At 36.5% G+C, this 22674-nt stretch overlaps 2 protein-coding genes, 1 long non-coding RNA gene and 1 pseudogene across 3 annotated transcripts; 3 read left to right on the top strand and 1 right to left on the bottom strand.

Moving 5' to 3' along the window:
- LOC109845705 (glutathione S-transferase T3-like) lies at window positions 3332–4174 on the top strand. The gene is made up of 2 exons (XM_020414974.1): window positions 3332–3784; window positions 3890–4174. The coding sequence occupies exons 1-2, from the start codon at window positions 3332–3334 to the stop codon at window positions 4172–4174; spliced, it is 738 nt and encodes a 245-aa protein (XP_020270563.1).
- On the bottom strand, window positions 4821–5486 carry LOC109845704. The gene has a single exon (XM_020414973.1). It carries the CDS (start codon window positions 5484–5486, stop codon window positions 4821–4823), a length of 666 nt encoding a protein of 221 aa, XP_020270562.1.
- On the top strand, window positions 6542–8130 carry LOC109844185. The gene is made up of 3 exons (XR_002247893.1): window positions 6542–7052; window positions 7462–7578; window positions 7663–8130. It is a non-coding gene; the product is annotated as an uncharacterized LOC109844185 (long non-coding RNA).
- On the top strand, window positions 13650–22674 carry LOC109845703 (annotated as a pseudogene).

Here is a 22674-nt window from a genome sequence, read left to right as displayed (position 1 = left end):
ACTTAATTTCATACATGAACATTACCTGTGCAGGTTTATCATTCGACTCACACCTGTGATAAGTCGACTAATGAACTGTGTTGGAAAGAGCATATGTATCTGCTCAGTCGACTGAAGGACCATCAGTCGACTGAAGGACCATCAGTCGACTGATGGACCATCAGTCGACTGATGTAGGTTATCAGTCGACTGATGATTCTATAAGTTGACCGATAACGGATGAACAGCCTGTAACGATTAGTTCATCAGTCGACTGTTGAATAATACTAATATCAGTCGACTGATGCCTGTAACGACTAGTTTTTCCAGCTTTCTGATTTTTGCCTTTTTCCTTGGTTTTTACAATTTGTTTTATGATCCTATATATACCCTATGCTCTCTAACTTCTGAACTAACAAATGAAAGTTTAGAAACAAGTTTTGCAAAGTTTGTTTAAGGGTTTTAAAGAAAAGTTTTTGTGTGTTTGTTTATGTGAATAGAGTTTCGCAAAGAGGAGGATCTCAATTTCATCTTTGAGGAGTTCAACCTTATTTCTTCATCCCTCTTTGTTTAGAGAAATTTTTTCTACCTCTTTAATCTAGCTTATTTTCATTTTGATTCCCATATACATATTTGCTAGATTATCTTGAGTCTGATTTTCATTATACTCTTTGTTTATACACACAACCTATTGAGCTTCTAGTATTTCATACATTGTATAATTTGGGTTGCGGTGAGTGTTACATAGAGTGTGAACTTAATTGAGTTCTCATATTGTTTAGTTATTTGTGCTTAATCATTGTGAGATACATATTGTGATACATAAGGACACCGAGAGGAGTGTGTGGTGAGAGATGTGGTCGATTCTAAGAGGAGTGGCGTCGATAGTAAAGTCTAAGGAGAGGTGGTAAATCCGAGCACTTGAGAAAAGGTGACACATGAGAGGCCAACACTTAGTAGGTGTGTTGTGTGATTACAAGTGTGTGTGTTGTATAAGTTTTTAGTGAGCTAGAAAATCGATTGTTTTATGAATTGTGAACGTTTTCGGTGAATGTTGAAAACCGGTTGAGATAGTGAAGTTTTCCTCGGGAGTGTGAAGCGAAGACGTAGGTCGAGAGGACCAACCCCTGTGATCAATCATTTGTTTACGTTTGTTATTGACGTACATTTATATTTATGCTCCATTGTTTATATCACCTATTGCATCTTATTTCACCCTTGATTAATTATACTTGCTCATAACTCATTGAATATCTCTTTTGCAATAATAATAATTAATAAGTTTTTAAATTAGCATTAATATTGGATTAGATTAGCATATTATCCTATTCACCCCCCCTCTAGGGTAATTTTATTTGGATCTAAACGCCCATTAATGCCTAGAAACGTGAATAATGTGAGCCTTTTCCCCTAGAGAAAGTGAGTCCAAAATATGGACTCAGTTAAATTGTCTCATAGATAATTTGATTACACATACAGTCTCGACCCTCTAAAAAGTCTGAGAGAAAGGTACATTTGTATGATTGTAAATTGAGCTAGGCAATCAGATACATATGTACTCAGTTAAAGGCCCAGTAACGCCTAGAAACGTGAATAATGTTGAGCCTTTTTCCCCTAGAGAAAGTGAGTCCAAAATATGGACTTAGTTAAATTGTCTTATAGATAATTTGATTACACATACAGTCTCCACCCTCTGAAAAGTTTGAGAGAAAGGTACAATTGTATCTGATTGTAAATTGAGCTAGACAATCAGATACATATGTACTAAGTTAAAGGCCCATTAACGCCTAGAAACGTGAATAACGTGAGCCTTTTCCCCCTAGAGAAAGTGAGTCCAAAATATGGACTCAGTTAAATTGTCTCGTAGATAATTTGATTACACATTAGTCTAGACCCTCTTAAAAGTCTGAGAGAAAGGTACATTTGTATCTGATTGTAAATTGAGCTAGGCAATGAGCACATGTATTGCCAGATCTCCTAATTTGTTGAACATATATAACCTCGAAATCTTTGAACAGTTGTCAACTATCACCAACCAGCTTAATCGGTACTTGGGGGATATGCATAACATCATGAAGCATATGAACAAGGCATAAAGAATTGCATTCAACGTGAATTCTCCTCCAGCCATTTGATTTTGCAATTTGGAGAGCTTTGAGGATTGCCTTTGCTTCGCCAATAAGAGGCGATATCGGAAGGCCAAACTCACCAAAAGATAATAGATTTGGGTTAAAGAATGAGAATATCCTACTATTACACTAGTGGAGATTCGATCATCCTAGATGGCACATTCTAGGCGGACGAAATATCGTCTATAATGGTTTATCATAGTCAGACTATAACCATCTAAGAAAAACCGTCTAGATTATGTGTATCCTAGATGGATCTACCATCTAAGAGCAAGGGCAGCAAGCTCTGAAGGAGGCTCTCAAGGCTGACGTGGCCGTGGAAGTTGGCAGCCCCCCCTCCAACAAGCTCTGAACCCCTCCCAAGCCCCTCTCCTAAGGCTGACGTGGCCTTGGGGAGCTTCCGAGCTCCCAAGCGCTCCACAAATTTGTGGATCGCTTGGGAGCTCCCAACTGGTAAATATTTTAACAAAATCCCCCTCATAAGTTCATAATTGCAGAACTGAAAAAAATAAAATCTGCCCAAAATTGAAGCCAAAAATCAAACCTTTAGTGTGCGGTTGGGGCGGAGAGGGCTTGATTTGACGGGGCGGAGAGGGCTTGAGTTAGACCCGCATGCAGTCGGAGGCGGCGGAGGTTGCGGGAGAGGGCTTGATTCGACGGTGGCGCTCGGTTGGGGCGAAGATGACGAAGGGTCGACGGGGGCGCTCGGATTTTTGACAAGGAAGATTTGAGGACTGGAGTTTTGATTTGGGGACGAAGATTTGAAGAGTTGGGGACGAAGATTTTTGAAGATTTGAGGACGAAGATTTGAAGAGTTGGGGAAATGAAGAAGAAGGGTTGATGTTCGTTTTGAGCTTGTGATGTAATTTTTTTTAATTAGCTTTCAACTTCGCAGTTGATTGAAAAATACTACCGTTGGGTGAAAAAATGTCCGTTGAGTGAAAATTATTACCGTTGTGTGAAAAAATGACTGTTGAACAGTAAGAAAAACTCTATACTCGTTGAACAGTAAAAAAATTAGCTATTGAACAATCGCAAAAAAATTAGCCGTTAAATAATAAAAAAATTAGCCGTTGAACAATCGAAAAAAATTAGCCGTTGAACAGTAAAAAAATTAGTCGTTGCACAGTAAATTTTTTTATAAATTCTCAATTCACTACACAAATCATTCCACACAATTCTCTCATAAAAACTCAATATTTTCCTATCAAATTACAAATCTCATGGATCCCTCACAAAACTATTATTCACAAGTCCTTACCGGTGAAGAATCGACCTTATACTTGTCGTTCTATACAGAAATCGTAGAAGAAGGTAACCCCATCGAGTTCTCGCAATCAGCAATACAACAAGTGTCATCCCAAGAAACACCGACCACAAAGAAGAAGAAGGCTTACACGCGGTCCGAAAATTGGACTGTCCACGAGGATAAGCTTCTTGTGTCTGCTTGGCTGAACACGAGCCAAGACTCCATCCAAGGCACAGGGAAACACAAAGATAAGTTCTGGCACAGAGCTAACGACTACTTTATCCAATACTCCACCGATCCAACGAGTAGCACACCGAACCAAATGATGCACCGTTGGTCAACGATTCAACTGTCGGTCAATAAGTTCTGCGGGTGCGTTACTCAGATTGAAGGAAGACAAAGATCTGGTACGGGAATTATTGACCAGGTAAATATTTAACTTATATGTTTTTATGTAAATATTTAACTTATATGTTTTTATGTAAATATTTAACTTATATGTTTGATTATTCTAAATTTAACTCTTATGTAGACTGCAGAAGTAAAAGAATTATACCAATCCCTTTATGGTAAGCCATTTGTGTTGGACCATTGCTGGGTTGAGTTGCGTCATCACCAAAAATGGAACCAACAAATGGAAACTTACAATAAGATACGATCACAGCCGAGAAGAACCACGAACTCTGATTCCTCACCAAACAATTCCATGCCAGCGACCCCCATCGAGTTGAACATTGACTCGGATGATGTTATAGCAAGGCTTGAAGGGAGGAAAGCGGCAAAAACTCAAGAGGAAACAAAATGTGGACAAATCTAAGTCCGCTAAGTCCATTATGGGAGAGGCTTTCGCGTGGATGAAGCAAACCAACAAAGAAAAAATGGAGCTAAAACAGAAGAAACAAGATGACGATATCATGAAGATCGATCTCTCAACCCTCAATTCAGTTCAACGACAATACTTTGAAATGCGTCAGACAGAGATATTGGAGAGATGGATGTCCAAGGGTTCTTCCTAATTATCATATATTGTACTCGATCGCATCCTCATTAGTTCTTCCTAATTACCAAATATTATCTTATATTAGATTTATGATTGTACTTGAAGTTGAAAATTTTGGCATTGAATGAAAACAACTACTTTATTGAAAATAAAATTGGCGTAGTACAACAACTTGAACTCTTTTTCTGAAATTACATTAGACATAAAGAAACTTAATCCTCGGCGATGGATCCCTTAAGCTGCCACAGATGCTCGATCAAATCATTTTTTAGTGATTTGTGTGTTTGCGTGTTCCTGATCCGATGATGATTTTGGATGAACTCAGTTAGAGGCACCGTCTGCACATGAGAAGGTTCAACGACTGGTACCGAATCGGTAAAGTCGAAGTTGTTGTCCAATTGACAATCACGTTCATCTTCAACGATCATGTTATGCATTATGATACAAGCTGTCATGATATCTTTCAGCACACAAGGTTGCCAGAAACGTCCTGGTCCACGAACAATCGCAAATCGAGCTTGCAACATGCCAAAAACTCACTCAACATCTTTTCTTGCGCTTTCTTGTTGTTAGGAAAGTACTTATGCTTGTTTCCTCGAGGTGCTGGAATAGTCTTCACTAAAGTGGACCACTCTAGGTAAATCCCGTCGGCGAGATAGTATCCCATATTATACTCGTGGCCATTGATAGTATAGTTGCACGATGAAGCTCTTCCCTCCGCAAGTTGTGCGAAAACAGGTGAATGATGTAGAACATTAAGGTCATTGTGAGACCCCGGCAGTCCAAAGAAAGCATGCCATATCCAAAGATCTTTGCTAGCTACGACCTCCAAAATAATTGTAGGTTCATGAAAATGTCCAGTATACATACCTTGCCAGGCAGTTGGACAGTTCTTCCATGTCCAGTGCATGCAGTCGATGCTCCCAAGCATACCAGGAAAACCTCGTTGTGAGCCTTCCTTGAGCAGGCGTGCAATGTCTTCATTAGTCGGTGCGCGAAGGTATTCCTCTCCAAAGATGTTGATAATCGATCGAATGAACCTCTTCACGCTCTTAAGCGACGTACTTTTACCGAACCGAACGTAGTCATCAACGGAGTCAGCGGATGCTCCATATGCGAGCATCCGCATAGCTGCAGTAATCTTTTGAAGACTAGATAGTCCTAACTGTCCAGCACCATTCCTCTTTTGGACGAAGTACTTGTCATGTTCGACGACTGCAACGCGTCATTCTGAACCTTTGACGAAAATAATAAAGAGGATAGGTTGGTGCGTCAGCAAAATAATCTTGGAATAACCGATTGTGGCCTTCTAGTCGGTTTCGATGGAGCACGATACGTCGTTTGTGTTGAACTGAAGTTGAACATTTCTCTTCTTCTTCTTCCTCAACGACAGCAGCTCCCATAAGAAAGAACGTCTTTATCATTTCATCATCTCTAGAGCTAGATGAGCTAGACATTTTATTCTGGGAGATGATGGGTTGAGGAGAGAAGCCATCGAATTTTATAGGAACCAGTCGGTTGACGGTCAAAGTTTGCGACGCCTCGAACTTCGTGCCCAACCTCGAAGACCGCGGGTTACCTCGAAGACCGTGTGCGTTCCCTCGAAATCCGCGGGTTACCTCGAAGACCGTGTGCGCTCCCTCGAAGACCGTGGGTTGCCTCGAAGACCGTGTGCAACGGTTATAAATAAAATACAAGAGGTTTAAATATAATTAAAAGTAATGGGTGAAATATTAAAATAGAAAATGAGTTTTTTTGATATTGTTGGAGCTCGTAACTAGGAGCTTATTGAAGCTCCATAAAAGAAGGAGTGCCTACCAATGCTTAATTTGTTAATTTTTTATTCTAAAATGTTTGAGAGCTCTTGAGAGCATGCTGACTAGGACTCTCAACTGGGAGCTTGCTGCACTTGCTTTAAGACTATCAACAATGGTTTTGTTTTTCAACACCCTACTTTTTACTTTTTAACACTCCACATCATATTCTCTCTCTTCCACCTAATAATTCAACTCCCACTCAACTTTTACACTCTACAATGGTTTTGTTTAATAAAATTCAACACCCTTCCCCACCACTTTTATTTCATATTCTTATTTTCTCAAAAATCCCACCACCCAATAGCATGAAGACATGTGTCCAATCTACTCTCTCTCTCCTGTGTGTGGTCCTCTCCCATTCCTCATTCAACATGTTGAATTAATTCAACACAAATTAATCCAAATGGGATTCAACACCCTCTTCAACAACTCCATTAAACCAATTCAACAGTTGAATTCTATTTTCAACACCTCCATTGTAAGTAGTCTAAGAATTTATTCTAGATGGTTCAAATTAAAAAAAAAACTAGGGCCCACTATCCTAGAAAAAATACAAGCGAGACGTTTTGGTGAAAGTTGAAAACCGCCGCTTCAGCCTTCACCCGTAGTTTTCACTTTTCACCAGATCTATTTTCACTTTTCACCATAGCTCTTCACCCGCTTGTCGAAATCATCAGAGTCGTCGAAGTTCGGCGCTTGTCGTCGAAGGTTGTCGTGTAAGTCGTCGAATTCGTCGAAGTTCGTCGCTCGCTTGTCGTCGTCGAAGTCATCAAAGTTTGCCGCTGCTCAACGTCAAAGATTGCCGCCTTCACCACTGCCTTTCGCTCAGTCAATCTCGCTGGCATCCTCTCCCAGTATATCAGATCTAAAAAAAAAAGGTAAATCTTCAACCTCCCCTTCGCCCCTCCTAATCATCACTCTTAACTCTAAATGAGTAATCTTTAACCAAGATCTAACCCTAATCGGCTGTATTGACTAATCCTTACCCAAAATCTAACCTTAAATGGACTAATCCTTACCCGAAATCTCAACCTAACATTAATTACCTCTAAAACTAATTTAAAATCAATAAACCTAGCCCTCACTATTTTAATTAGCCAAATTACCTAATAACCCTAACCCTTAGTGGACTAATCCTTAACCAAGATCTAACCCTAATCAATACTACCTACTAATCCTTACCCAAAATCTAAACCTAATATTAGTTACCTCTAAATCTAATTTAAAATCAGTAAACCTTGCCCTAATTATTGTAATTAACCAAATTGCCTAATAACCCTATGTCAGGACCGGATGAACAGCCAGAGGCCCTGTCAATTGAGCCAAGGACCTTGGAAGCTTGGAGGACTGATAGCTCGAGCAGGAACTGGAGATGGCGCAGGAGATGAAAATTGTCAGGAACAGGTAATAAGCTTGAGAACTTGTCTATTGAGTTGGAGAACAAGGCTGTGTCAATTGAGCTGGAGAATAAGTTTGAGGAAGCTGTAGAACAATTGGAGTACAAGCCTGAGGAGCTGGAGAACAAGCCTGAGAACCTGCAGCTTGGAGAGCATGGACTAATACGCAAGATGATGGGTCTGATATCAAGGTTTTAAATATCGGATGTCGGGTTCATGTCGGACGGCTGAAATCCATGTCGGATAGCGGAAATCGGGGATATATCGGGGGACATGGACTAAATATCGGATTGCCATATCGGGTGATCCACATATGTATAATATCATGCCCTAAATGTAATCTAACTATCTAAGCATTCCTAAATTCATAACTTCATGACTCTGCACATTTCAACATTCATATGCACATTTAAAATAAAATAAATCTCTCCTTATTAATCAATAATCATTAGCCTATTATTAATCAGTTAGCCTATTATTAATCAAGTGATCAAACATCAAGTAATCATTAGCCTATTATTAATCAAAATAGTCCACAAACCAAACATTCACGTGTGAAGAAGAAAAAAAGAAAAAACAGGAAAATCGGCCGATATGGCCGATTTTCCAAACAAGAAAATCGGCCGATATGGCCGATTTTTCGCCGATATGGCCGATATGTCGGTAAAAAACGATATGCGACTTGTTTTTCCCCGATTTGTGTCGTTGGACCCCTCAATCCGCTATATCGGCCGACATGTCCGACATGTCGGCCGATATTTAAAACACTGCATTGGGTTATTCAGGTAAGATAGAGAATGGGTTGATTGGGTGTATAACTGGGATCTTATCTGTTGTTTAATTATCACTGAAGAATAAACCAACAAAATTTTAGAACTTCATATTCATGTGTGCATTTTATAATAAAGATTGGCCATCACAAAAACAATAGCATTAAAATATCGAACATTACAAGCAATGAAATGCTTTTCTGGATCAAGAGATGTAGGCATTGTGAGGATCCAAATCCTCTGTCGAATCTGGTAGTGCTGTTTCTGGCCATGATGAGCCTGAAACAAGGTTGAGAAGAATTTGCAATAGAGAGTTGAGAGAGAGAACAGAGAGAGAACAGAGAGAGAACTGAGATTGAGTTTAGGAAGAGAGAGAACTGAGATTGAGTTTAGTGAGATTGAGTTTAGGAAGAAGAGAAAACTTCAGATTTCATTCATGTTGATTTTTGATTCTTACAATCTCCTATTTATACAGACTCAGTTTCTGGAAACCAGGAAACAAACGTGCACACAGCAAACGTGCACAAGCACAAACTGAAAAACAGAATCAGTTAACTGTTGTAACTGAAACTAACTAGAACATTTATTACAGACCCTGTACATAAAGTCTTTGCATATCAGACCCATCATCTTGCGTATTAGTCCATGCTCTCCAAGCTGCAGGTTCTCAGGCTTGTTCTTCAGCTCCTCAGGCTTGTACTCCAATTGTTCTACAGCTTCCTCAAACTTATTCTCCAGCTCAATTGACACAGCCTTGTTCTCCAACTCAATAGACAAGTTCTCAAGCTTATTACCTGTTCCTGACAATTTTCATCTCCTGCGCCATCTCCAGTTCCTGCTCGAGCTATCAGTCCTCCAAGCTTCCAAGGTCCTTGGCTCAATTGACAGGGCCTCTGGCTGTTCATCCGGTCCTGACACCCTAACCCTAAACATGACAAGATTAATTAATATATCTTGTTAACCTTAACTTTAAACACTAATTAATAAAACCTGACCCTATGCTAGCTCCAATAAACGTAATCTTAATTATGCTAGCCTTGGGCTGATTACCCAAAGCCTACCCATAATTATTGAAACACTAATTACATATCTTTTTAATTCCATATCTTTTTAATTCCATATTTAAACATTATTCATGAAAACACTAATTACAAAAACCTAACCCTAATTAATCCAATGAACCTAACCCTAATTAATCAAATAAACCCGACTGTAATTAGTCCAATTGACCTAACACTAATTATGTTAGGCTTAGGCTAATTACCCTCATCCTACCTTTAACCATTGAAACACTAATTATATATCTTTTTAATTCCAAATTAAACATCAATACATGGGCCTAACCCTAACCCTAGCTAAGTCTAACACTAATTACATATATTATCTAATTAGGATAATAACTCTAATATGAGCCTAGCCATAATTTATTGGGACGCTAATTAATTTATCTTGTTAAACCAAAAAAGTGAAATATTAATTATTAAACCTACTCCTAGTTACCCTAAATATGCTAATTACCATGCGAAGCCTAGCTCCTATGATCAAATTGGGTCAATTATCATAACAATCCTTATGACATTAGACTAATTCCTCAAATAATATTAATAATATTATTAAGACCAACTTAGGCCCTAATAACTTTAATAGTACTAATGACATTAAATAAAACTATCTTTAACTCTACTTACCTAATCAACTATGTATATGTGCTATATGTGTGTTTTATAAGTTTGTCTGTGATGTGTAAAAGTGTGATTTAATCAAACAATGTTTTTCAAAATTAGTGTGATATATAATACAACAATGCGTTATAAATCCAACATAAGGTAATAAAAAAATAAACATTATCCATAAGCTCCCATTCAATAATTATTGTAAATCATTTGGACGTGTAATATAAGATATACGACTCATTTTTGATATGAAACTATGTTTTTCTATACAAAAAGTATCGTGTATGTTATGGTATAAGTAGAAGATGATGGGCATTTGAAATCGTAATTATTGGATTTGTTCAGTTCGGACAGGTTAAGAATATGGTAGTGCATCACCTATCTTTGTACACTTTGTACATTTTCATTTCTAGAAAGTTTCAGCAGCACTTACTCGTTGTCCTCTATGTACAACAAATGTATTTTGTTCTGCGTTTCGGTCCATTGCCATTAAGCATAATAACATCCGCACAGTGTACCCGGAGAACGGTAGGTGCTGCCAAAATTTTCTAGATATGAAAATGCACAAAGTTTACAAAGATAGATGTATACGCTATTGTAGTCTTAACAGGATAAAAGCTTTTCCTATGATAGTCGCTAGAGTGTCTAGATCAACCTAAGTTTTTTAAATTTAGAATTTTATTTGTCTTAGTAAATTATGAATGCATATAATGGATGCATGTATATATTATAATGAAAAGCTAATACTTTGACGCAATATACGAATGAGGATAATTCTAGATAAGACGGGTAGATATTCCTCGTGTTCAAAGGTTTCGTGACAATTGATACAAGGATGGATGTGACGCCTTTATGCAGTTTTCCATGACAAATCCAAAGAATATTGCCTTTTTTGTACGTGTAGAAAATTAACATTGGTGCATAATAGTGAAATACCAAAGCACTTAGCCAATTCAGGATTTGATGAGAGTTATAAATACTAGTCATTTCACGGGGAAGACTACATCGAAGAAGAACTGGATTTGCATATAGGTGCATCAAATCATGGTAGGATAGATAATACATAAACAGTGTTCAATGATATCTTAGCTATTCCTACCAAATGTGATATCGAAGTTGATATCGAAGATGATACCGAAGATGAAACTGACAATGCCAAAGATAATTAAAAGGACTCGTATGACATTTGTACTGAGTTCTCTAAGTTCTCATTTATGTTGAGACTTTTACATATTAAAACACTTAGCAAAGAGACTCTTACATATCAATAGGGTCAATGTTAATCCAATTCCGATTTTATGCCAATTAAAAACTTTCTTGATTAATTAATTCTTGCAAAAGATATATGAATGAGTTATGAGCAAGAATGTAAGTTACAAGCACAAAATAAATATACACAAAGCAAACTCGAATACAAGATATGATCATGGAGTTCGATCAACCCTTAACCTACGTCTCTGCTCCTCACCTCGATGAGATCTCCACTATATCGACACACCCTGTTTGAAAGCCGGAACTTCTCTACACACTCGGTTTTCTAGTTCACCGAAAACTCTACAAAACACTCACAATGTACATACACAAACTACAACATCAAGTGTTGGTCCTCACGTATCGTCTCCCTCAAGTGCTTGGCTTTACTACCTCTCATTAGGTTTTACTACCGATGTCACTCTTCTTGATATCGACTACGTCCTCACGACACATTCCTCTCGGTTTAAATGTATATTACAAGGTGATACTCACAAATGAAGTTCAAATACAATAAATTGTTCTCTAAAAATGAATGAGAACACAATGAAGCTCATTCTCACAATATTACTCACCACAACCCACAATATATTGTATGTAATCCTAGAAGCTCAAATAGGGATGTGTGTGATAAAATGAGTTCAAAAAAATCTAACTCAAATAGCAAACTAGCAATAATATGAATATGAAAAGCAGTAATAAAATGCTAGATAAATGAGTTAGAAAAACTTCTCTATAAACACAAGGAGAGGATGAAATTGATGAGGATGAATTTCTCAATTGACAATGTAAGCTTCCTCTTTGTAAACAAACACCAAACTTGAGAAGAAACTTAAACAAACTTTTAAACCAATTAAAACTCTTCTTAAAACCTACTTGGATGGATATCAGAAGTAAAACAATAAGGGGTATATATAGGATGAAAACCAAAGTCCAAAAACTAAGAAAACCTAACAAAAAGATAAAAGTCGGGTTCTTTAAAATAAGGATCCTTCAACAAGATATTCTTGACTGTGCATATCAATCCCCTTGTATATTGCATATAAAAAAGTTGGGTTTTTTCAAATTGTTGAAAACGATTTTTTTATTTTTAAACATGTATAATACTTACAACTACATGTCTTTCTTCAGGGATGGGTGACTGGTCCAGTTAATAATGCATAGTTTTAAATAATGTTTTTGTTTTGATTATTATCTTTAATTTTACTAGTGGTTCCTCAACACCATCTTTTTCTTGAGATGACCCGTTGACCATTGTTCGACCACTTGCACATGATATTTGCCATTTCCCATTACCGCCAGCTGCATTTCAATATAAGTCTAGATCTAACAAGCTCAATCCATCCGCAGCAAGAAAATTATTGGAGTGTGGTGATTTGATAAAGACTAAAAAAGATAATGTAATTGCAATGAAAGATAGATAGATTGAGAAGAGTAAATTTGATAATTCTATTTTTTTGCAATTTAAATTTTAAAGTTATTAATATTTTTTCTCATTGTCTTAGTAGGTAGTGAGCCTCCACCCAAGAAGAAGGGATGCAGTGCGAGCAAGCCTAAAACAAAGGAAACACCAAAGAGACAAAGAGTTGTTCTTGACTGGAGTAAAATAAGGGTGCCAAAGAGTACTTAGGCCACTAAACTCAATAACTATATTGGAGTTTTAGTACAAAGAGCAAATATTTACAACTCATTCTTCACCTACCCCGAGCTTCCATGCTCAACATTCACTGAAATATAGGAGAAGCTCATGGTATCTTTTATTAATGTGCTCTTTCATTTATATTTTTGTTGTGCATTTTAGTTATATGTATGTAAGTTTGTAGAAATGCTATTGCATTGAGGACCATCCCAATGGATGGAACTATGTTTTTGGACCCGATGGGAAGGTTCTAGCTACATTCAAACAGTGAAGACATGAACTGAAGCATAATATGTACAAAAAATATGCACATGATTGGCAAAGGTTTTATGTTCTTGATCCTAGGGTGGATCATATCATTTCACAGTGCTTCTCATCTATTGGGACACTAAGAAAGCAGAAGTAAGATTTTAGTTTTGTTAATTTTAGCATTGTACTTTTATTATATATATTTCTAAAAGTATTCTATAGAAAGCATCTTTAAATGGACATGCTAATTGGTTATACTGCAAGCATGACCACCACACGGGTTCATGATCGTATACTACTATCGAGGGTCAATATTGCTGATCTACGGTATAAAATATTTAAAGTTTACTATTCTTTAAATATTTATTATAACCGCTTCTAATAACTTTGTAATTTCATAGGTCAAAGCCTTCATGCTAGTCAGTGAATTGGTGAAGGTCGCTTATGGTACCTTCAAGAGTACAAATGATAAGGAAGACAAAAAGAAGGATAACCTCGAGTTCGTGGTAATGATTCTATTCCATATAAGACAGCTTCGTTTTGGTGATTGTATTTTGGTGGACATGATGCATATGTCACATGCTCTTTCTTTATCCCACATGTAAAGAAGCAAGGTAAATTCTTTACATCTAACTTTAGTTTTTTCCTTTTTTGTTCGTTAGTCCCTTAAATCTTCATATATTTTGGAATTTGCATGCAAATCATTGGAATTGCTAACTTCGTCCCTCAAATCTTATTACTTCTTTCAATTAGTCCTTTCGTTAATTATTCTGGCTAATTTCTAACTAACTTTGGTTAGGCTGGTTCTTAGTTTGAAATAACTTTAAACAAAGGGATACAACTAGATAGACATGGCAAAAAAGTTAGTTAAATAATTTGAGGGAATAAACTAGTAATTTTAATAATTTGAGGGACTAATTTCAAAATAATATCAAGAAAAACATAGCTCTATGGGAGGATATGACTTTAATATGCTACTTGTAGTTTGCATTTGTCTTTAAAATCCTTGTTAAAAAGATATAAGTAAGAAAGCTAAGTAGCTCACATTATACTTTTTAAACTGAGCATCAATCTTTTGGTTAGTGTTGTTATTTTTTACACTAATGTCTTTCATATTCATCAAGAACTAACAATTATTTTGAGTAGCTTTTGGTCTTGGATGTTACTAGTTAACAAAGTTTGGTTTTCTAAAATGGAAAAGTTTAGGTTTAAGGTATTTACCTATAATAAATTTTCGTTCATGGTTAGTTTTATGAGAACACAGTGAAGGTCATGGCAGTTTCTTTATTTTTGCACTATGCTTATGTATTGGCCACAAGTTTTACCTCTATGCTTGTATAGATTTATGTCACCTTTGTGTTCCCTTGTACATTCTACTGTAGACCTGTGATCAAGGCTGTTAATTTGTTTGATGCCCATGGTTTTTCTTAAGTTTGTCTTGATCAGGCTTCCTCTAAATCATGATATATACAGGTCTCAGATATTTATGGTGTCCATTTCTTGCTACTACACAATTCTATAGTAAATGTTCAATCCAAACTATTTAGCTAAAGAGCTGTCAGCCCTGGGAGCTCCTCTGGGAGCTCCTTCAATAGGCATTCTCTACTTCCAGAAGAAGCTACTTGCTTGTCAGCACTTCCTCCTTTCCCATATCAAATAAAGTTATTGTTCTTCAATTTAATGTTGCTCAACCAAATTGATCTATGCAATCTTCCCATAAACACAAGTTAATCCTGTTAGCACTTAGCGGACATATATATAGTGGGGATTCACATAAAAATAAAAAATAAAAAAATAAAAAAATTAAAATAATCTGTTGTTGCAATTACTTCCATTATGAAGATAAAACATTTTGGTCGTTAATTGTTGCAGCTACTTGTTCTTTTACTTTTTCTCAAATGCTTCACTCTCATTTGTCAATAAATTTTGGTAGACATGTGTACCTTGACATAGAACATGCCTAAGTTTTGGAGTGGAAAAACTATTTGTGAATGTTCTCTGTAGTAGATGTGTATACTTGCATCTCTATCGTCACTAGTAACAACCGAGCACTGCCTCATGAGTATTAAGTTCATTTCCCTTTCATTCTTGCATCTCTATAGTCACTAGTAACAACCTTGTTACCTTTCATTCTTGCAAGTGTGACAAATGACATATGATGAATTTGTAGTCCTAACACAATTAAGAATTGTCGAATGCTTTTGGGTCTTCTTCAGTGTGCACATCGCCAAGTTCTTCACTAGACTACTGGTTACCAACTTTGTTGTCTGGTTCTTGTTAGATTTCTTCAGTAATTTATATCCTTCCTGATCCTATATCAGCGCATGTTTTTTCTTCTTATTTTCCCAACACTATAACTAAATTAGTCTTGAGCTTGATTTTTGCTCATTTTAAGTTAACTATTAACAATCATCACCTACATTCTTTAGCGATCGATCATCTCTGCAGAGCAAACTAAGCTTGTAAGTGAACTTTAGTATTTCCTTTTCTAAGTGAGTTTTATAGGGCGAGACATTGTCCTTAGTATTGTTTCGTGTTGTTCTTTTACATAATCTCTTTCATTTTCATTCCCATGAGAATCTATAAACTGATCTTTTTGTACTTCATCCTTCAATGTTTATGTTATCCTGTAGATCTAAACCCAACAACCCCGCAAGTTCTCCTGTTAATTTGGACTACGCTCTATCACTTTTTACTCAAATAGCTACTAATATTCACTCAAACAGAGATAATGCAATGGTTGTAATTTTATATCCTCCGCTATGTATGTTTCATATATGACATTTGAGTTTAAATTGAATTTTTTTCATTCAATTTCGGATTTTAGTAGATTGGTTCTTTTACTTCCTTGCAACTAAATCTCTGATTCTTGCTGTAATTAAGGTAATGATAGAGAGCCAAGAGGTCCTGCCAGAACTGGGGCGCCTAAAAAACCTTTGCCTATTGAGATACCAGCCATACTGTTGGCTGAGCTGAACAAACTTACTGGTAATTTTGGTCAGAAGGCTTTGATAGGAGAAGGCTCTTATGGTCGTGTCTTTCATGCAAAATTGAGTACAGGAGAAGAAGCTGCAATTAAGAAGTTGGATCCACAAGATTCAGACGCCGACTTTGAAACTCAGGTGAAATACTCCAAAGGGCATTTAGAAACACTATCAATTTAACAAGTTGCTAAAAAGATGCTACCTGTCAAGTTTTTGAGAGAAAATAGGGTATTAGCCCATATAAAAGTAAACGAGCAGGATACAGAAGCTTACATTGTAATAAAACATGACACCAAGAAGTATTCAAGAACACAATGTTACATTTTTCCTGTCAAAATGTATGAGATAGAATTATGCTTGTTTGGGTAAATTGTAGGGGACTCTGTTGGTTGTGTTGATTCTGTTCCTTCTAAATGAACCAAAATAGAGCCATCACTGCACAATCCTACTCTTTTTGTTGGCCATGATTGATGACAGACATCCTCCAATTATTTGAAAAGTCCGTAAGTCATGCTAGGCGAAGAGGAGGTTTGAAATCGACTTAAAATTGATCCCCATATTTGTCTATAAAGATTTATTTACCTGTTATGCATAATGATTTTGGGGTATAAACAATATGATTAAAGCTGGAACTCCAGAATAGTCTATTCTCACATTTTGTTCTAAGATTACGGATGGCCCAAATTAACTATTTCAAAACCATTTTCATTTTAATAGATTTTCTCGGACGTGGCTTTAACCGAAATTTCTACATTTGTAAATCTTTTTTTTGTAATTCTTGTATTTCAAGTTCTGATTATCTAGAATTTTGACCACACCCAAAAAATACCGAAAAGTTATCAGGACAAATACTGGTACCAAATCCATATATGCTGTTTTATTTGGTAAGGGTCGCTTTGCTTATCAAATATTAGTTCAAGTTCTGAATGCAAGCAACACCTTTTTCTTTTGTTTTTTTTTCTGATGAACTGAATGTAAGCAACTTCAGTTTGTTCTAACTGTTTCTGTGCAGGCTAATTTATTTTTGCTATTTTTCTGATTCAGTTATCAACAGTTTCCAGACTTAAGAATGAGTATTTTGTGGGGTTATTGGGATACTGCATAGATGGAGATAATAGGATACTCATATATCAGTTTGCAACAAAGGGTTCTTTACATTATACTCTGCACGGTAAACTTGTTCTCCTGTGCTTTTGTGTTTTCGAATTATTATTTTAAATGGGTCCACTGGTAATGTGCACTTTCTATAAATTTCTACATGTTCAGAACTAAAGATGCAGTAGTTGATAAAATCTAGCTCATCCAATTAACATGAGAACTTCATTATCTAATCAAAGGCGGAAGAATGTTGACCATTTTTCACATCTCTAATTATCAATTTACCCATGACTATTATTTAAATGAAGTTCTCTTTTTGTTTGTATGAGCTTTATTTTCAGAATTCTGAAAAATGAGCTTTATTTTCAGAATACTGAAAATGGCCTCATATTTTGTGGGAGGAAAAAAAAAAGAAAGAAAGAAAGTGCTCTCACACTTGGGGAAAATCAGCGGAAATGCCTTTCGTGGCGGAAAAATCAGTAGGAATCCTCTCAAATTCGAAAATAATACACACTGTTCGCTCCCTTGATAATTTGACTACAGCACTCTCCCGGGTTCAACATGACCGAATACTTGGAAAATTATAGGAAGTTGTTGATTAAGTGGTTAATTGTTTCACCGCGCTTTATGTACCTTTCATCCTTTAGTTAAAAGGTGAATTACTTTCTTTCGACACAGGAAGGAAAGGTGTACGGGTGCTGAACCTGGTCCTAATCTAAGCTGGAATCAAAGAGTGAAAATTGCTTATGGTGCAGCAAGAGGCATTGAGTATCTTCACGAAAAAGTTCAGCCTCCAATTGTACGTCGAGATGTCAGATCGAGCAATGTTCTTCTTTTTGACGACTATGAGTCTAAGCTTGCTGATTTCACTTTATCTAAGCAGTCTCCTGACTCAGCGGCTCGTCTACATTCCACTCGAGTTTTAGTAGGAACTTTTGGGTACCATGCTCCAGAGTAAGCTTTTATCTACCTAGATATAAGATTAATTTCTGTAAGAAGCTCTGATGCGCCTTGTTTCCGAAAGAACCTGGCTGCATTTTTGTGGAACGGTTAGTATATAGATGTTATAGAGGAGATGGACCTAGTAGTAATGGACAGATAAAAGGCTAGATGTCCTTCAAAGCTATTTTAGATAACCCCCAAAAACTTGGTTTTATCTGAAAATATACTCAGAAAAATGCAAAAGTTTTGAGTTTAAGTGATATTTCCAAAAATTGTTTGAGTTTTATCTCAAAATGGGTCAAATTTGTTGGGGGTTTTGTGAAATTACCTCATAAAAAATGGCCTTACATTGAAGACCCCCAATTTTGAAATAAAGGCTATATGTTGTTTATTCCTGTTGTTTTTTATAAACCTCATAATAGTACAGGCAACTCCGAGGTTGAGTGAAGACAAAGTTAAGCAATGTATCGATCCAAAGCTAAACAATGACTATCCACCAAAGGCCGTTGCGAAGGTGTGATTCTCCCTTCTCTTGTAAACTATTTGAATTTATTTGGTACTCCTTAAGACCGTAAATGAGAACATAGGATGTGTTTGCGTGTCAACGCTTTTGGTTCTTTCCGCGTGCTTTCTTTCAAGATCATATAAAGAACAAAAAATCCACAATGTTCTCTGTATGCTGGAAGTGCAAATTTGGAATAATTCACAAAATTTGCCTCAGATATTATACTGCACTGTAGTCAATTTACTTATAAACTATTTCACAACAATTTCCATTCCTTATATTTGGATAACACAAGGATTACCTTGTGAACCTTTCATGACGTATTTTTTAGTTCGATTGAGGTCCAAAGCAAAACCTAGCTACAATGTAAAAAATAAAAAGCATTCTCTTGTTACGTTCGGTATATGTTAGTCTTAATCTGCAACATATATCCTCCTCTTGATGCCTATCTCATGCTCCTTTTCGCATGTGCTAGATTATATATGTTGAAGAGCACAATGCAGATGTAGCCATAGCATTTTTCTACTCCGACTCATTAGGGGGAAAAACAGATTAACCAAGCAAAACACGTTATATTAATTGTAAATCATTCCTGTGACACTTGACATTTGTTAATATCTGCAATATGTTACCCTTGTTGCCTTTGAGCATGTGCTAGATTTGCTAACGAAATCAAGTTTCACATGCAAATAAACAATTTCTAAACTTCTGTCTCTTGAAAATTTTCGCTCGTTCTTCTCAAGGATCTGAGATGCATCTACTTTCATGTTTTCCCATCCTCAGATGGCAGCAGTTGAGGCACTCTGTGTTCAGTATGAAGCTGACTTCCGACCTAATATATATGACAATTGTTGTGAAGGCTCTACAACCTCTTCTTGCAAAAACCGGTGGAGACCAACAAGCGTGATCAATAGCGTTTCCCTTTTAACTCTCCTATCAAAGATCGAATTGAGCAATTCATTTGAATCAATACTGTCATATTTGTAGAAGTGAGCTAGACTTAGGGAAGGCAATTTTTGCCCATACCCATTTACCCACCTTGCCCGCCCATCATTTGGCCCACCCAAAACCCACCCATTTAGTTATATGGGTGTAATCGGGCGGGTTCATCTCAAACTGTACTAAATGGGTATTAAATGGGCGGTGGCTATTCACCCATTTACCCGCCCGCATACCCAAAACCAAAACCCGAAGTGTTCATTTGCCAGGCGTCGTATTCCCAAAACCAAAACGAAAACGAAAACCCTTCTCATTTCTCTCTCCTTCTTCATCTCCACCGCCACCACCGCCACCGCTGTCGCCCCTGCCGCCGCCTGAAACTCAACCCTAATCTCTCTCTCTCTCTCGGATCTTCTTCTTCATCTCCGCCGCCACTGTCGCCACCGCCGTCGCCGCTGCCGCGGCCTGAAACTCATTGAGGTAACCCTAATCTCTCTCTCTCTCTCTCTCTACCTTTCATTGGTTTTTACCTTTTTTGAAAAAATCAGAGATCGATTTTGATCTAAGAGAGGAAGCTAAGGCCATTGCCGAGTTCACCAACACTTGAAATCGCACTAAGGTAAAATCCGCCCATGTGATCTTCAAATAGGTTTCGCTTGCTAAGTGTTAGATGAAATGCTCTATAGACTTTTATTTATTTATTTATCAAAACTCAATGTTTTTTGCATTTCGATTTTTGTTATTCATTGTTCTAAATTATTTTATGAACCATATCATGCACTATTTCATGAATAGTTGCTTATTTTCACGACTTTAGTAAAAGTTTATAACTTTTCGATTAGGCAGATTGTTGTGATTGTAGCCTCTCCTGTCGAATTTTCCTCTGTTTGTTCTAATTGCAAATTTTGTAATAAATTGATGAAATATAAGTCCTTTGCTAGCAATTGTGATTAATACGAACAAGGCACTATAAATTGGTAAGGACTAATCTTATTTTTTATTGTGCTTGTAATCAGGTCATGGTTGCACTTTGTATACAATTGTGATAAATAGAAAAGCAAAATTCAGTTATATTTGCTTCATTGTGGTTTCCGTTCTCTGTTAGAATATCATCAAGACTTATATCCTTATATTCGATTTGATGCTGCAATACACAAATTCTCTGTTAACATAACTGAATTTCTAATATGATAATGTTTAGTAATTTGATAACAAATTTCTTTTTTACCTTGAGGAAGTTCTTAACTATAATTATGTTGTCCTCTTGTTTGGCTTGCATAGCTTCTCTAAGCGCGTTGTGCTTTAACCTTAGTAGCTGGGATAACGTTCGGGTTCGGAATGTAAAACCTTGAGTCCTATACTCTTATTACACAATGCACTAACTTCTCCAAATAGATCTCATGTACCTAGGGATCCTACCACTTGTTCCTTTTCCTCTTCAGAGTATATAATTTCCACTTCACCTGAAACGATCACATAGACATCGTCTGGTGCTTTGTTTTGCATGATAACATCTTCTCTAGGTGGAATGTATTCAGCTTTCATCTGTGTAACCTGATCCAAATCCAAATATCATTTTGATCGTTATTTTTACTTTTACCTTCTAATTGAGTGAACTCTTATGTATAAATGCATATGTAGGCTTGTTTGCATAAGCACATACGTACATAAACCTCACACATAGATAGGGGACTGTTACAGGAGTAATAGAAAGGATGGATAAGTGTTGTTTTAATGGTTAATTTGTTAATCACTAGCTTACAATGATCTTCTTCCTTTATCTCATAGAGAATCCTAGCACCCTATTGTTTGCGATAAATTTGTTTTCCCTAAACAATCTTTTATACTATGGCTTGTTTTCCAGCAACGTCTCCTTATACTTGACAACTTATGTAAGATGATATAGCTCAAGAAAATATTTGTACCCTTGTGAATTGCCACCTGAAGATTACAAACATCTAATCTTTGATTGCCAATATTCTGAACATGTTCGGAGGGATGTTATGAGTTGGATTGGCTCAATGTTGTAAAAAGGTCTATGTAAGGGTAAAAGAGTTTTGTAAGCAATGTAAGTACATGGGTAGTAAGTTCAAAACAGTTTTGTAAGCCTACTATATAAGCTCTATGTGCAATCTACCCTTTTTTTTTTGTTATAACATCTCAGTTAGTGAAAGACAGGTCTTGTTTTCTAGTATATTTATTAATATCTCATTTAGTGAAAAGTTTGATGACATTCCTTTTGGCACTTCATATGAGTATATGAATGATGACCATATGTGATGGAATATCTAAGGATGTGTACTACAAGCGACACTTCTTGCAACATTCATTTACAATTTCCATGTTGGATTTAACAGGAATTGAGGCTAGAGGTTTCATTTTTGGCCCTCCGATTGCACTAGCAATTGGTGCAAAGTTTCAAGACTAATATCCGCTGCTAGGATGAACATATTATGTTAGTTTGACCAATAAAAATAATTAGCCCTTATGTATTTTGCTTCTGGTTACTTGTGGAAGAACTCGAACTCTAGGTATAATCACACACTATGGCCTTGATCAAATTAGACAACTTTGTTCGTTATTGGGTGCATCTGTTTCATGTATTGTGGCACAAGATGAAATTTCCAGTTGCTTGTTATAGAAAAGAGAAACATAATAAATTATTCATGGTTTTTATGCTCTGTTTTCATACAAAGATATTTATCCTTAACATAATTGAACTGGTTGTTTGCTTGTATCTTTCAGGATGATGAGGTGTTACAATCTAAGAAAACTAATCTTGCTTTGATCTTCGACATTTATGATGAGCCAATGACTCTTGGGTAGTGTAAGATGATTGTTGAGAGGCTTGGTGATTATCTCAATGAACAGGGATTTTATGTTTGTTGTGTTTCCTTTTTCTATTCGGGTTTGGTGTGGTCCCTCGCATTGCAATACTTGAAATGAATAATTGTCAGTTCAACAATTATGTGGACTCTCGTGAGGGGTTTGATGTTTGGTTAATGTGTTTGTATGATCCCTATCCATCAAAATTATGTCTGTATTTTTTCTTT

This window comes from Asparagus officinalis, chromosome 6 (assembly GCF_001876935.1).
Source record: "Asparagus officinalis chromosome 6, Aspof.V1, whole genome shotgun sequence".
In the NCBI taxonomy this organism is placed as follows: domain Eukaryota; kingdom Viridiplantae; phylum Streptophyta; class Magnoliopsida; order Asparagales; family Asparagaceae; genus Asparagus; species Asparagus officinalis.
Note: the sequence above shows the minus strand (reverse complement) of the source record. Positions and strands in the feature narration are given on the sequence as shown.

Bases quoted from the DNA above. Each gene is read 5' to 3' on its own strand.
- LOC109845705 (XM_020414974.1), top strand. From the start codon at position 3,332: ATGGATCCCTCACAAAACTATTATTCACAAGTCCTTACCGGTGAAGAA. The intron at 3,785-3,889 runs GTAAATATTTAA...ACTCTTATGTAG, and splicing joins GTACGGGAATTATTGACCAG to ACTGCAGAAGTAAAAGAATT.
- LOC109845704 (XM_020414973.1), bottom strand. From the start codon at position 5,486: ATGCGGATGCTCGCATATGGAGCATCCGCTGACTCCGTTGATGACTAC.